This window comes from Palaemon carinicauda, chromosome 34, assembly GCF_036898095.1.
Source record: "Palaemon carinicauda isolate YSFRI2023 chromosome 34, ASM3689809v2, whole genome shotgun sequence".
Classification (NCBI taxonomy): domain Eukaryota; kingdom Metazoa; phylum Arthropoda; class Malacostraca; order Decapoda; family Palaemonidae; genus Palaemon; species Palaemon carinicauda.
Window position 1 is genome coordinate 14,790,232 of NC_090758.1, and position 17,139 is coordinate 14,807,370.

Consider the following 17,139-nt stretch of genomic DNA (forward strand, 5'->3'; position numbering starts at 1 on the left):
ATTGTGATATTCTAAAATAGATTGTATAGTTATTTATATCTGTAATTCATCATCATCATCATCCCCTCCTATGCCTATTGACACAGAGGGCCTCAGTTAGGTTTCGCAGTCGTCTCTATCTTGAGCTTTTAAAGCAATACTTCTCCATTCATCATCTCCCACTTCACGCTTCATAGTCCTCAGCCATGTAGGACCCCATAAGGCCTACATATTTGTAATTCACAGGATAACAAATTCTTGCACTCAAAATCTATTACAGAGTCTAAACCCTTAACGTACATTTTGCAAATGCTTTCCTTTGGTATATAGTCATCATACATTTATATACACTATGCTAAAAAGTATATCATACATTCAATATCTCTACAAATATATGTTATATAAGCTTCAAGTCTTGTACTGTAAATATTAAGATGTTATTGGCGATAATCTTGAAAATATATTTAGGATTTAATACTTGAAAAAGAAAAAGCTTGTTGATAATTTATTCGAAATGTTCTGCCATACATTTATGGCTATTGGCATACTAACTATGTCATACAAATATGCAAATATATATAATTTCAGTGAAAATCTGAGTTAGTATTATTCCAATACAATCGATGTAACTCTGAATGGATTCATGAAATATTAAGGGAGTGAATTTCCATCCGCAGGTGATAGCAGCTTTGGTGATCGCAGCGGTAGCCACACCGCTACCAGATGACCGCGACTGGGAGGCTAGGTCAGTCCCAGGCAAGGTTCGTGCGGTGCACACTGGGCTCCACCATGGGGCAGTTAGCTACATCGCCGTCCCAACTGTCCACAACGTTGCTGTGCCCGTTCACCACTACCAGACTTCTTACGTCGTAAGCGGAGGACCCGTCCCAACCCCGGAGGTTCAGCAAGCAACAGCTGCTTTCATGGCTGCATGGAACGCTGCCGCTGCTAGAGCCTCAAAGATCCAATCGGCCCTCGTGAAGAGCGGTTCTCAAGGTCACTATGTTGTGCAAGTGCCTCAGCAGGTTCAGGCCACACATGAAGTACAGAGAGCAACATCTGAATTCATGGCAGCCTGGAACGAGGCTGCCAGGCGAGCTTCAACAGTCAAACATGCCGTTTACAGCGCGCCCCAACCGGTTCAGGAGACTGCCGATGTCAAGAAAGCAACAGAAGAATTCATGGCAGCTTGGGAAGCTGCAGCCCGTCAGGCATCGACCATCAAGACAGCTGTTTCTTACACAGGAACTCCCCAACAAGTTGATCACACAGATGAGGTCAAGAAAGCAACAGCAGAATTCATGGCTGCTTGGGAAAAAGCCGCCGCTCGTGTACCAAAGATTGAATCGACCATGTATTCTATCTCTGGAACTGTAGCTTCCCCTAACTATCAGCACACTGCTGGATCTACTCCCCAGTTCACTCCTTCAGTTGAACAAGCCACTGCTGAATTCATGAAGGCCTGGAATGCTGCTGCTGCCGCAGCTGCAGCTGCCCCTGATGTCAACATAATAATGGGAGCTGGTTCTGCACATTCAGGTTCTCACTCTGTATCCTACCAGTCACCTGCTGCTGTCTCATACACTGCTGCTTCTCTCTCTGATCTGTCTAAGCCTGTTGAACCCACCCCCGAAGTACAGAGAGCTACTGCTACCTTCATGGCTGCCTGGAACAAGGCTGCTGCTCAGGCAACTGCAATCAGGTCAACTCTTACTAGGAGCTCTTCTGCTGGACATTACACCGTCACCATACCAAAGCAAGTCGAAGCCACTGAAGAGGTAAAAAGAGCAACTGCTGCTTTCATGGCTGCCTGGAATGAAGCTGCTGGACGTGCATCAACTGTCGAACATGCTATCTACAGCGTACCTCAGCCAGTTAGAGAAACTGAAGATGTCCGAAGAGCTACCGCCGAATTCATGTCTGCCTGGGAGGCTGCTGCCCAACAAGCATCTGCTATGAGACAAGCTATCTCTTACTCAGGAGTTCCCCAGCAAGTTGATCACACTGATGCAGTAAAAAAGGCTACTGAAGAATTCATGGCTGCCTGGGAAGAGGCTGCCGCTCGGGTGCCCAAAATTGAGTCAACCATGTACACACTCTCTGGAACAGTAGCAGCTCCCGGCTCTCACCACACTGTTGGATCTGCACCCCAGTTCACTCCATCTGTAGAACAAGCCACAGCTGAATTCACAAGGATCTGGAATGCTGCAGCCAAGGCTGCTGCCGATGCTCCTGATGTGAACATCATTATGGGAGCTAGCTCTCTCCCTTCTACCTCCCACTCTGTTACTTACCACGCAGCTGCTCCTGTTGTTGCCCACGCTCCTGCCTCTGTCTCATACACTGCTGCTTCTCTTTCTGATCTTTCTAAGCCTGTTGAACCCACCCCTGAAGTACAGAGAGCTACTGCTGCCTTCATGGCTGCATGGAACAAGGCTGCTGCTCAGGCAACTGCAATCAGGTCAACTCTTACTAGGAGCTCTTCTGCTGGACATTACACCGTCACCGTACCAAAGCAAGTCGAAGCCACTGAAGAAGTTAAGAGAGCAACTGCTGCTTTCATGGCTGCCTGGAATGAAGCTGCTGGACGTGCATCAACTGTCGAACATGCTATCTACAGTGTACCTCAGCCAGTAAAACAAACTGAAGAAGTCCGAAGAGCTACTGCCGAATTCATGTCCGCCTGGGAGGCTGCTGCCCAACAAGCTTCTGCTATGAGACAAACTATCTCTTACTCAGGAGTTCCCCAGCAAGTTGATCACACTGATGCAGTAAAGAAGGCTACTGAAGAATTCATGGCTGCCTGGGAAGAGGCTGCCGCTCGTGTGCCCAAGATTGAGTCAACCATATACACCATTTCTGGAACAGTACCAGCTCCTGGCGCTCACCACACTCTTGGATCTGCTCCACAGTTCACACCATCTGTTCAACAAGCCACCGCTGAATTTACAAGGGCTTGGAATGCTGCAGCTGCTGCTGCAGCAGCTGCTCCTGATACCAACATTATCATGGGTAGCTCCCGTACCTCATCCCACCACGCATCAGCTTCAGCTACTTACTCTACAGGTTCAGCTCACACCTATAGTTCATCAGTACAGGTCGGTGCTCCTCAGCCAGTTCAGCCAACTCCAGAAGTACAAAGAGCCACAGCTGCTTTTATGGCTGCTTGGAATGCAGCTGCTGAAAGGGCAAACAAAATTCAGACAAAATTGTACAAAGCTTCTGGCTCAGCACACCAAGCTCACATTCCCCAACAAGTTTCAGACACAGATGCTGTAAGGAAAGCAACTGAAGAATTCATGGCAGCATGGAATGCTGCAGCTCGTCGTGGAGTAGTCGTGGAACAAGCCATTTCAACTCTTCCTCAACAGGTTCAAGAAACTGCCGACGTCAAACAAGCCACAGCTCAGTTCATGTCTGCATGGCATGCTGCAGCCCAACAGGCCTCTGCTATCCACAATGTTCTCCCTTCTGCCAGTGCCTACGCATCCCATCAACCTGTAACTGCTACTGCAGAGGTCAGGAAAGCCACAGATGACTTCATGGCTGCCTGGAATAAGGCTGCAGCCACAGTTCCAAAGATTGAATCCACCATGTATTCCCTTTCTGGTACTGGTGCCATCAGTGGAGTTTCAGCTCCAGTACCTGTGGTCGACACCCCTGAGGTAACAGCAGCCAGGGAGGCCTTCATGAACACCTTCCGCCAGGTTGAGGCTGCTGCTCTCCGTACCTCCGTCAGGAGAGGACTTCTACCAGCACCCACAGTTCTAGCTGCCGCACCTGTACATACGGTAGTGTACAGTGCTGCCGCGCCTGCTCAAGGGTACACTTTCGACGGCCGCTTGTTCGCACCCGTTGCTGGTCTTCCGCAATACGTAAAACCTTGCACATGTTAGTGACCTTTTCTAGATCAGATTAAGATGTCTTGGTGAATCTGTCTATACTTTAAGATATAAAATTTTATGTAAATACGATAAACAAAGAGCAAGAATTGAATTTTCCAAATGCCTTTTTCTCATCACCTAATCTATATAAACCAATGATCTGTTTAATTATTCAAGTGAATACTGTTTTGGAGTATTCAAAACAATGGGGCCTTATTCATTAAGGAAAGTTTTTTCAAAAAGCCTTCTTAAAATTTCAAGATTTGAGCATTCAAATTTACTAATTTCAGATGGATGACTGAAGTTATCTTGATAGTTTTAAGCAAGAAGTGGAAAGTCAGGATGAATAAGGTTGATATTAAAATAGACTGATCTAAATAACATATATACTCTAGAAACCATTGGAAGATATTTGTAAATTCTGTTATAGAGAATTAAGTTTTCTCCTTAATCATTACATATTGTTCAAACTAAATCCATCAGTTATTAGATATGAAGAAAACTATTCTAACCTTGAGCATACAAGTATATAGTATCTCAGATTTTATTGAGTGAAAAAATTCCATTTTGGGCCCAATTAAACACAGATAATACTTAACCTAACCTACAGTACCTTCACTTAAGTTAAGCATATATGCAAAAAATATTTACCAAAGGTAAGGAGGTGTCTGTTGTATTTATGAAACTGGAGAAATCTTATGATAGAGTTGATAGGGAGGAGATGCAGAGTGTGATGAGGTTATAGGGAATTGAAGAAAGGTTGTTGTAATCAGTAAAGAGTTTATACATAGACAGTATAACGTGTATTAGAATAGGAAAAGAATTGAATGATTGGTTTCCAGTGAGAGTGGGACTGAGACATGGATGTGTGGCATTGCCATGGTTGTTCAACTTGTTTGTTGATGGAGTGGTAAAAGAGGGGAATATTCAAGTGATTGGTCGAGGATTGAAGCTGATAGATGAGAGTTCATGAGTGGGATGTGAGTAAGTTGTTGTTTGTGGATGATGCGGTATTGGTTGCAGACTAAGAGGAGTAGCTGGGCTGAATAGTGACAATTTGGGAAGGTAAGTGAGAGAAGGAGGTTGAGAGTTGATGTGGGAAAGAGTAAGGTTATGAAAGTCCTGAGAAAAGAGGGTGGTGCTAGATTGAATGTCTTGTTGAGTGGAGAGTTACTCGAGGAAGCTGCAAATGGTCGGGTGGAAGCCAATATACGTCAAAGATGGATGAAGGATGTAAAGTGTTAGGGGCATTGAAGGGCTTGGTGAAGAATAGATGGTTAAGAATGAATGTAAAGAAAGTTCTGTGTGATAAAGTTATCGTACCAATTGTGATGTATAAATTGGAGTTGTAGGAAATGAAAGTGTCGGAGAGGCAGAAATTGAATGTGTTCGAGATGAAGTGTCTCACGACTATGGCTAATGTATCTCCATTGAATAGGGTTAGGAACGAAGAAGTGAGGGTGAGAAGTGCTATAATAAATTAATTAAATACTAGAGTTGTTATTAATATGTTAATATACTTTTGCCATATATTGAAAATGGAAATGGCTATTTGCTGAAGAAGGTAATTAATGCAAGTGTTGATGGGAGATGTACAAGAGGAAGGCCAAGGTTTGGGTGCATGGATGGGGAAAAGAAAGCTCTGTGCGATAGGAGGATAGAAGTGAGAGAGGCAAAAGAGCGTTCTTGACATAAAAATGATTATGGAACAATTGTGATGTAGTTCACGCCAAGAATTGCGAATGAGAATAATGAAACAGAAATGAGAGAAGAAAATGTTGAATATCTAACGGATATAGATATTAATGAAGCAGATATTGTCAAGGCTATAAACGAAATTAAAAATGGATCGGCAGCCGGACCAGATGGAGTTCCAGCGATTTTGTTAAAAAAAACTGCAAACACTATCGCGACGCCGCTTGCAATACTACTAAGACAAAGTGTAGATATGAGTGAGATATATGTTAAACATAAATTAGCTTATATAACCCCGATCTTCAAAAGTGGATCAAGACTAGAGGCAAGCAATTATAGACCTGTTAGTCTAACATCACATATTATGAAAGTGTACGAGAGGGTAATAAAAAAGAAAATAATGAACCATTTGGTGAAAAATAATTTGTTTAATATAGGTCAACACGGTTTTGTGCCTGGAAAAAGTACACAGACCCAACTGATAGCACACTATGAAAACATATACAAAAATATGATAAATGAAAAAGACACAGATGTGATCTATCTAGATTTTGCAAAAGCCTTTAACAAGGTAGACCATAATTTATTAGAGAAAAAATGAGAAAGCATAATATTGTGAGAAAGATAGGAAAATGGGTAAAAGAATTCCTGCAAAACAGAAAACAGATAGTGGTTGCAAATGACGAGAAATCAGATGAAGCCCAGGTAATATCTGGCGTGCCACAAGATACGGTATTAGCTGCACTGCTGTTTATTATTATGATCTCAGACATAGACTGTGATGTTGAAAACTCCGTAGTGAGAAGTTTCGCCGATGACACAAGAATAAGTAGAGTAATTACTTGTGATGAAGATAGGAACTCACTACAAAGAGATCTAAACAAAATATATGAATGGGCAGAGATAAATAGGATGGTATTTAACTCCGATAAATTCAAATCAATGAATTATTGAAACAGAGAAGGAATGGTATATGCATACAAGGGACCTAATAATGAGACAATCACAAACAAGGAAACAATTAAAGACCTTGGTGTAATGTTAAATAGGAATATGTTATGCAACGACCAAATAGCAACACTGTTGGCTAAATGTAAAGCAAAAATGGGAATGTTATTCAGACACTTTAAAACAAGAAAAGCTGAACACATGATTATGCTTTACAAAACTTATGTACGTTGTACACTCGAGTACTGCAATGTGATATGGTACACACACTACCAAAAGGATATTGCGCAAATAGAGTGTACAAAGGTCCTATACTGCTAGAATAGAAGAAGTTAAGGACCTTGACTACTGGGAAAGACTGCAAATTTTAAAACTATACAGTCTAGAAAGGAGAAGAGAATGCTACATGATAATACAAGCATGGAAGCAAATAGAAGGAATTACTGAAAACCTCATGGAGCTTAAAATATCAGAAAGAGCAAGCCGAGGTAGATTAATAGTGCCAAAAAATATTCCAGGTAAACTAAGAAAGGCGCACAGGACATTAATCCACTACGCACCAGCATCGATAATGCAGCGACTATTTAATGTGCTGCCAGCTCATCTAAGAAACATATCAGGAGTAAGCGTAGATGTGTTTAAGAATAAGCTCGATAAATACCTAAGATGCATCCCAGACCATCCAAGACTGGAAGATGCAAAATACACCGGAAGATGCATTAGCAACTCTCTGGTGGATATACGAGGTGCCCCACACTGAGGGACCTGGGGGAACCCAAACAAAAAATAAGGTAAGGTAAGGCAGTAAGGCATGCCTTCCATCTCTGCCAGATGTACGAGATTTCGAAATAAAAGTGAAAAAGAACGTCTATATATATATGCAAAAATAAACAAGTAAAGACGATTTCGTCAAACTCAGTCATGCAGACAACGCAGTGAAGATGACATCGTCATATAAAGACTGCTTTATCTTCATTTTTTGTCAAAAATAATTGGCTGAAACTTCTGAAAAGCATGTACCATATGTTTCTGCATGCATAGTAAAAATAATACTCCCCTTAAGCCTCTTAGACAATAATGTCTAGGTGAGAGGGGGTGGTTGTACCTAGATAATGCTTAAACATAAGCAGAAGAAAAGCCACTCACAATAGAAGAGTTTATTAAGCCCGGGGACTTGAATCCCTACCCCAGTCTAACCAGAAAGTCGGTCAATGAATTCATTGCATTGCAAGTGACATACTAAGTCAGTTGTTGGATAGAGTGAGGAGTGCTAATTATATTTTACAACTTTACACTTCAAACGATAATTCTATTTATTAATGACTTACAATTATAAGATAAAGTTTCAATGGAAAACTGAATTAAGATATGACCATTGCGCTAAAAGGAAAGTTTTCAGGACATTAGATTAAAAACTTCATGAGTTTGGACTTCAATAGGTATTGTGAAGGTATAAGTAAGTATGTTGCTTGGAGCAATGTTGGGTAAAATGAAAGGACTAAAATCAGAGGGACATAAAAAGGAAAAGGATAACACCTTACATAGCTCAGGATGAACCTAATCCTGAGTATTGAAATAAACCAATAAAACAAAAGTAGACAGAAACAAATAAATAAACAAGACCAGAAAAAGAATAATCATAAAAACACAAGTCCCTCGGAGGCTGGAAAGAGAACTCACCTCCTGGAAGTCCACAAGGCATGATGTCACAGCAAAAAGCTGTTGGGTCTGCCCCAATTTTTTCACCTCCCACTGTACTTCACTTTAGCACTATCCCTTCCAATCCTTACAATCCTAACTCCCCCCCCTCCTCCCCTCCCCCACCTATCCTATCCCCCTATACTGTATCTGTATTATTATTATTATTATTATTATTATTATTATTATCATTATTATTACTTGCTAAGCTACAACCCTAGTTGGAAAAGCAGGATGCTATAAGCCCAGGGGCTCCAATAGGGAAAATAGCCCAGTGACGAAAGGAAACAAGGAAAAATAAAATATTGTAAGAAGAGCAGCAATATTAAAATAAATATCACTTTATAAACTATAAAAACTTTAACAAAACAAGAGGAAGAGAAATAAGAAATCAGATAGAACAGTGCCCCTGAGTGTACCCTCAAGCAAGAGAACTCTAACCCAAGACAGTGGAAGAGCATGGCACCGAGGCTATGGCACTACCCAAGATTAGTGAACAATGGTTTGCTTTTGGAGTGTCCTTGACAGTACATTAAGTAAAATTGTTTGGTAATCTCAGTGTTGTCAGGTGTATGAGGACAGAAGAGAATCTGTTAAGAATAGGCCAGACTATTCTGTGTATGTGTAGGCGAAAGGAAAATTAACCGTAAGCAGAGAGAAGGATCCAATGTAGTACTGTCTGGCCAGTCAAAAGACCCCATAACTCTCTAGTGGTAGTATCTCAACGGGCCAACCTACTACATACCTAGCTGTAAAGGTAAATAAAGAGTCTCCTCAGGTACATTTCACTTATTGTAGTCTTCACCCAGAATCTCTCGCTTGCAAAGACATTATTCCAGAGCTTCCCTTTGCTTGCAAACACAGGGCTCAGACTATGAAGACTTAATGTTGCTTCACACAGGCAGAGGTCAGAGACCTTTTCCAGAGCACTCATTTGCCTATTCCTTCTTGCTTGTGGACCTTAACTCGGTGGTTTCACGACTGACAGTGACTGGTTAGGAAAGATAGTGGATTTATCATGAATTGAATCTTTCCAAACACAAATATTTTGTTATTGCTCCAGTAAATAAATGGAGCTGAAGATAGTAACACTGAAATGTTTCTTGAACTGGGAAGAATTTGGAGAAGAAAATTGATTATACCAAGACAATATGAAAGCACTGTTTAAAAAACCTTAATGTTCATCATAAATTCTCAATAAAAATATACTGTTCTCAGCCGTATTTCAGTAAAATACAGGCGACCGTAATTTGTACTCTACTTTGTTATTACCTTTTAAGGGTTGGTGACCGTATTATCACTCCTTTACGTCAATACATCCGTTTTTATTGACAAATCTTTAAGTGTATTAATAGCCCTTTGAAATCTACAAATTAAGGAGAGAGAGAGAGAGAGAGAGGAGAGAGAGAGAGAGAGAGAGAGAGAGAGAGAGAGAGAGAGAGAGAGTGTGTGTATAACATTGCCCCGCCCCCCCAGCCATTTCCTATCAATAAGAATAGCGGTCCTGTGGGATCCCATGACGTCACACGAAATGGACAGGCGCTTCTGAGCTGGTAGACACAAATCCTTCGAGGGAACGTCCTTCGGGAAGGTCCTAGCGGAGGGGGGCAGTCCTCCCTGCAACAGGGCAGTGGGTATATACCCCTACTGGGTTAAACAGACAATATTTTTACCGTTTTTAAGTGTAATAATAGTTAATAATCTTCGACGTGTTCTTGATCACTTCCAAAAAAATCATTTCTTTTTAGAAAATTCGACTCTAGAACATCTGACTTCAAAGATGGACAGCTCAAATAGATAGAACCTTAGAATAGAACCTTTTATAGAACATTATATAGAATTTTATGATAGAACCTTGCAATAAAACCTTACTTAGAACCTTATAATAGAATCTTATGATAGAACCTTGTATACAACCTTGTGATAGAACCTTATATAGAACATTGTAGAGAACCTTACAATAGAACCTTATATAGATTCTTCATAAAGAAAATTATAATAGAACCACATATAAAACCTATGATGGAACCTTGTGATGGAACCCTATAATCGAACCTTATGATAGAATCTCATATAGAACCTTATATCGAACCTTGTATGTAAAGAATCTTATATAGAACCTCATAAAGAACCTTATAATAGAACCTCATATGGAACCTATGATAAAACCTTATATAGAACCTCATAAAGAACCCTATAAAAGAACCTCATATAGAACCTTATAATCGAACCTCATAAAGAACCTTATAATAGAACCTCATATGGAACCTATGATAAAACCTTATATAGAACCTCATAAAGAACCCTATAAAAGAACCTCATATAGAACCTTATAATCGAACCTCATATAGAACCTTATATTGAACCTCATAAAGAACCTTATAATAGAACCTCATATAGAACCTATGATAGAACCTTATAATCGAATTCTATGATAGAACCTCATATAGAACCTTAAGATAGAACCTTATTTACAACCTCATATAGAACCTTATGATAGAACCTCATATAGAACCTATGATAGAACCTCAAATAGAACCTTATATCGAACCTTGTATGTGTAGAACCTTATGATAGAACCTTGTATGGAACCTCAAGAAAGAACCTTATGATAGAACCTTATATAGAACCTCAAATAGAACCTCATATAGAATCTATGATAGAACCTTATATAGAACCTCAAATAGAACCTTATAATAGAACCTCATATCAAACCTATTATAGAACCTTATATAGAACCTCATAAAGAACCTTATAATAAAACCTCATATAGAACCTATGATAGAACCTTATAATCGAACCTTATGATAGAACCTCATATAGAACCTTATATCGAACCTTGTATGTATAGAACCTTATATAGAACCTCATAAAGAACCTTATAATAGAACCTCATATAGAACCTATGATAGAAATTTATAATCGAATCTTAAGATAGAACCACATATAGAACCTTAAAATAGAACCTATGATAGAACCTTATAATCGAACCTTATGATAGAACCTTGAAATACAATCTCAAATAGAACCTTATATTGAACCTTATATCTCAAATATGAATCAATAATATACATTGAGTTCTGGATCCCAAAAACTGATTAAAACTAAATAAACAGTTTATTTTTCTCTCTCATGCGTATACTTTTTATATACATACACATACACACAATATATATATATATATATATATATATATATATATATATGTGTGTGTGTGTGTGTGTGTGTGTGTTTGTCTGTGTGTAATGTATGTATGTGTGCGTGTGTGAGTATACTTGAATGGATATACAGTTCTTTGGAGAGAGAGAGAGAGAGAGAGAGAGAGAGAGAGAGAGAGAGAGAGAGAGAGAGAGAGAGAGAGAGAGAGAGAGAGAGTTGAACTTGTAAAATGCCTGATGAGGCACTCTGAACTCTACAAGCTAAGAAGGAGAGAGAGAAGAGAGAGAGAGAGAGAGAGAGAGAGAGAGAGAGAGAGAGAGAGAGAGAGAGAGAGAGAGAGAGTGAATAACGGTTCTGTCGGATCCCATGACGTCACACGAAATGGACAGGTGCTGTAGTGCTGGTAGACAGAAATCCTTCGAGAGCACGTCCTTCGGGAAGGTCCTGGCGGAGGGGGACAGCTTCCCATCCCAGGGAAACAGGGGTATACAGGACTACCTAGAGAAGACTACTCTGATAAATCAGTTTTTTCATACCAGTGCCCTCAGGAGGGGCGTCCCCCTCGGGAGGGGCGTCCCCCTCGGGAGAAGTGGCTGAGAATGCCTCATGTGATTGGTGAGGCAGACAAGGGCGGGGCTAGTGGGCGTGGTCCACCCGTATATAAACCTCAGCTTGTGCTGGCCAAGACACGGCACACACATCACCCTATCGTCATGAAGACTTTGGTGAGCTAAGCATCAGTTCTCAATACATTCTCATACACTTGAGAAGAGTTCTCGTTATTCACTAGTGAAAAAAGGTTCATTCATTAGCTCTTCATTCAGCTATACAATGTTCTCATACATTCGTAGTTTATTTATTGAAATGTGACATCGTTTGTGAAATATGAATCCATCAATTTTATCATATTTCTAAAAGTTTCTTGAATGAATTCATAAAATCTTCTCATACATTTTTTATATTCATTATATAAACAGTTATTCAATAGTGAATGCGATTGTGAATGTGACATTTAAGTGAATTATTCATATAAATTCATTTCCATGAATTCATACAATCTTTGAATACATTCAGTTTTTCAATGGTGGAATTTTCTCATAAATTCTCAGATTTTTTTTCGTAAAACATACAACTATACAAAGATAGTATTCTTGTATACACTTATTCAATTTTATTATACATTCATATGTTTTCTAATACATCCATACATTCTTTTTATACATTTACACATCGACACATAAGCCAAGTCAACCTTGTGATTGTGATATTCTAAAATAGATTGTATAGTTATTTATATCTGTAATTCATCATCATCATCATCATCATCCCCTCCTATGCCTATTGACACAGAGGGCCTCAGTTAGGTTTCGCAGTAGTCTCTATCTTGAGCTTTTAAAGCAATACTTCTCCATTCATCATCTCCCACTTCACGCTTCATAGTCCTCAGCCATGTAGGACCCCATAAGGCCTACATATTTGTAATTCACAGGATAACAAATTCTTGCACTCAAAATCTATTACAGAGTCTAAACCCTTACCGTAAATTTTGCAAATGCTTTCCTTTAGTATATAGTCATCATACATTTATATACACTATGCTAAAACGTATATCATACATTCAATGTCTCTACAAATATATGTTATATAATCTTCAAGTCTTGTACTGTAAATATTAAGATGTTATTGGTGATAATCTTGAAAATATATTTAGGATTTAATACTTGAAAAGGAAAAAGCTTGTTGATAATTTATTCGAAATGTTCTGCCATACATTTATGGCTATTGCCATACTAACTATGTCATACAAATATGCAAATATATATAATTTCAGTGAAAATCTGAGATAGTATTATTCCAATACAATCTATGTAACTCTGAATGGATTCATGAAATATTAAGGGAGTGAATTTCCATCCGCAGGTGATAGCAGCTTTGGTGGTCGCAGCGGTAGCCACACCGCTACCAGATGACCGCGACTGGGAGGCTAGGTCAGTCCCAGGCAAGGTTCGTGCGGTGCACACTGGGCTCCACCATGGGGCAGTTAGCTACATCGCCGTCCCAACTGTCCATAACGTTGCTGTGCCCGTTCACCACTACCAGACTTCTTACGTCGTAAGCGGAGGACCCGTCCCAACCCCGGAGGTTCAGCAAGCAACCGCCGCTTTCATGGCGGCATGGAACGCAGCCGCTGCTAGAGCCACAAAGATCCAATCGGCCCTCGTGAAGAGCGGTTCTCAAGGTCACTATGTTGTGCAAGTGCCTCAGCAGGTTCAGGCCACACATGAAGTACAGAGAGCAACATCTGAATTCATGGCAGCCTGGAACGAGGCTGCCAGGCGAGCTTCAACAGTCAAACATGCCGTTTACAGCGCGCCCCAACCGGTTCAGGAGACTGCCGATGTCAAGAGAGCCACAGAAGAATTCATGGCAGCTTGGGAAGCTGCAGCCCGTCAGGCATCCACCATCAAGACAGCTGTTTCTTACACAGGAACTCCCCAACAAGTTGATCACACAGATGAGGTCAAGAAAGCAACAGCAGAATTCATGGCTGCTTGGGAAAAAGCCGCCGCTCGTGTACCAAAGATTGAATCGACCATGTATTCTATCTCTGGAACTGTAGCTTCCCCTAACTATCAGCACACTGCTGGATCTACTCCCCAGTTCACTCCTTCAGTTGAACAAGCCACTGCTGAATTCATGAAGGCCTGGAATGCTGCTGCTGCCGCAGCTGCAGCTGCCCCTGATGTCAACATAATAATGGGAGCTGGTTCTGCACATTCAGGTTCTCACTCTGTATCCTACCAGTCACCTGCTGCTGTCTCATACACTGCTGCTTCTCTCTCTGATCTGTCTAAGCCTGTTGAACCCACCCCCGAAGTACAGAGAGCTACTGCTACCTTCATGGCTGCCTGGAACAAGGCTGCTGCTCAGGCAACTGCAATCAGGTCAACTCTTACTAGGAGCTCTTCTGCTGGACATTACACCGTCACCATACCAAAGCAAGTCGAAGCCACTGAAGAGGTAAAAAGAGCAACTGCTGCTTTCATGGCTGCCTGGAATGAAGCTGCTGGACGTGCATCAACTGTCGAACATGCTATCTACAGCGTACCTCAGCCAGTTAGAGAAACTGAAGATGTCCGAAGAGCTACCGCCGAATTCATGTCTGCCTGGGAGGCTGCTGCCCAACAAGCATCTGCTATGAGACAAGCTATCTCTTACTCAGGAGTTCCCCAGCAAGTTGATCACACTGATGCAGTAAAAAAGGCTACTGAAGAATTCATGGCTGCCTGGGAAGAGGCTGCCGCTCGGGTGCCCAAAATTGAGTCAACCATGTACACACTCTCTGGAACAGTAGCAGCTCCCGGCTCTCACCACACTGTTGGATCTGCACCCCAGTTCACTCCATCTGTAGAACAAGCCACAGCTGAATTCACAAGGATCTGGAATGCTGCAGCCAAGGCTGCTGCCGATGCTCCTGATGTGAACATCATTATGGGAGCTAGCTCTCTCCCTTCTACCTCCCACTCTGTTACTTACCACGCAGCTGCTCCTGTTGTTGCCCACGCTCCTGCCTCTGTCTCATACACTGCTGCTTCTCTTTCTGATCTTTCTAAGCCTGTTGAACCCACCCCTGAAGTACAGAGAGCTACTGCTGCCTTCATGGCTGCATGGAACAAGGCTGCTGCTCAGGCAACTGCAATCAGGTCAACTCTTACTAGGAGCTCTTCTGCTGGACATTACACCGTCACCGTACCAAAGCAAGTCGAAGCCACTGAAGAAGTTAAGAGAGCAACTGCTGCTTTCATGGCTGCCTGGAATGAAGCTGCTGGACGTGCATCAACTGTCGAACATGCTATCTACAGCGTACCTCAGCCAGTTAGAGAAACTGAAGAAGTCCGAAGAGCTACTGCCGAATTCATGTCCGCCTGGGAGGCTGCGGCCCAACAAGCTTCTGCTATGAGACAAGCTATCTCTTACTCAGGAGTTCCCCAACAAGTTGATCACACTGATGCAGTAAAGAAGGCTACTGAAGAATTCATGGCTGCCTGGGAAGAGGCTGCCGCTCGTGTGCCCAAGATTGAGTCAACCATATACACCATTTCTGGAACAGTACCAGCTCCTGGCGCTCACCACACTCTTGGATCTGCTCCACAGTTCACACCATCTGTTCAACAAGCCACCGCTGAATTTACAAGGGCTTGGAATGCTGCAGCTGCTGCTGCAGCAGCTGCTCCTGATACCAACATTATCATGGGTAGCTCCCGTACCTCATCCCACCACGCATCAGCTTCAGCTACTTACTCTACAGGTTCAGCTCACACCTATAGTTCATCAGTACAGGTCGGTGCTCCTCAGCCAGTTCAGCCAACTCCAGAAGTACAAAGAGCCACAGCTGCTTTTATGGCTGCTTGGAATGCAGCTGCTGAAAGGGCAAACAAAATTCAGACAAAATTGTACAAAGCTTCTGGCTCAGCACACCAAGCTCACATTCCCCAACAAGTTTCAGACACAGATGCTGTAAGGAAAGCAACTGAAGAATTCATGGCAGCATGGAATGCTGCAGCTCGTCGTGGAGTAGTCGTGGAACAAGCCATTTCAACTCTTCCTCAACAGGTTCAAGAAACTGCCGACGTCAAACAAGCCACAGCTCAGTTCATGTCTGCATGGCATGCTGCAGCCCAACAGGCCTCTGCTATCCACAATGTTCTCCCTTCTGCCAGTCCCTACGCATCCCATCAACCTGTAACTGCTACTGCAGAGGTCAGGAAAGCCACAGATGACTTCATGGCTGCCTGGAATAAGGCTGCAGCCACAGTTCCAAAGATTGAATCCACCATGTATTCCCTTTCTGGTACTGGTGCCATCAGTGGAGTTTCAGCTCCAGTACCTGTGGTCGACACCCCTGAGGTAACAGCAGCCAGGGAGGCCTTCATGAACACCTTCCGCCAGGTTGAGGCTGCTGCTCTCCGTACCTCCGTCAGGAGAGGACTTCTACCAGCACCCACAGTTCTAGCTGCCGCACCTGTACATACGGTAGTGTACAGTGCTGCCGCGCCTGCTCAAGGGTACACTTTCGACGGCCGCTTGTTCGCACCCGTTGCTGGTCTTCCGCAATACGTAAAACCTTGCACATGTTAGTGACCTTTTCTAGATCAGATTAAGATGTCTTGGTGAATGTGTCTATACTTTAAGATGTAAAATTTTATGTAAATACGATAAACAAAGAGCAAGAATTGAATTTTCCAAATGCCTTTTTCTCATCACCTAATCTATATAAACCAGTGAGCTGTAAAACTTTTCAATTGAATATTGTTTTGGAGTATTCAAAACAATGGGGCCGTATTCATTGAGGAAAGTTTTTTCAAAAAGCCTTATTAAAATTTCAAGATTTGAGCATTCAAATTTACTAATTTCAGATGGATGACTGAAGTTATCTTGATAGTTTTAAGCAAGAAGTGGAAAGTCAGAATGAATAAGGTTGATATTAAAATAGACTGATCTAAATAACATTTATACTCTAGAAACCATTGGAAGATATTTGTAAATTCTGTTATAGAGAATAAAGTTTTCTCCTTAATCATTGCATATTGTTCAAACTAAATCCATCAGTTATTAGATATGATGAAACCTATTCTTACCTTGAGCATAAAAGTATATAGTACCTTTCAGATTTTATTGAGTGAAAGGATTCCATTTTGGGCCCAATTAAATACAGATAATACTTAACCTAACCTAACCTAACCTACAGTACCTTCACTTAAGTTAAGCATATATG

The 17,139-nt window shown here is 41.5% G+C and overlaps 1 protein-coding gene across 1 annotated transcript in view; it reads left to right on the forward strand.

Annotated features, from left to right (window-relative positions):
- LOC137627091 (pneumococcal serine-rich repeat protein-like) overlaps nt 1-16,610 on the forward strand; it is a 17,162-nt gene extending 552 nt beyond the window's left edge. The window contains exons 2-3 of the mRNA XM_068358101.1: nt 657-3,113; nt 13,506-16,610. Of these exons, the coding sequence (XP_068214202.1) occupies nt 657-3,113; nt 13,506-16,502 (5,454 nt within the window). The 3' untranslated portion in view covers nt 16,503-16,610. The remainder of the gene's footprint in view (nt 1-656; nt 3,114-13,505) is intronic.
- Nucleotides 16,611-17,139: the final 529 nt, after the last annotated feature.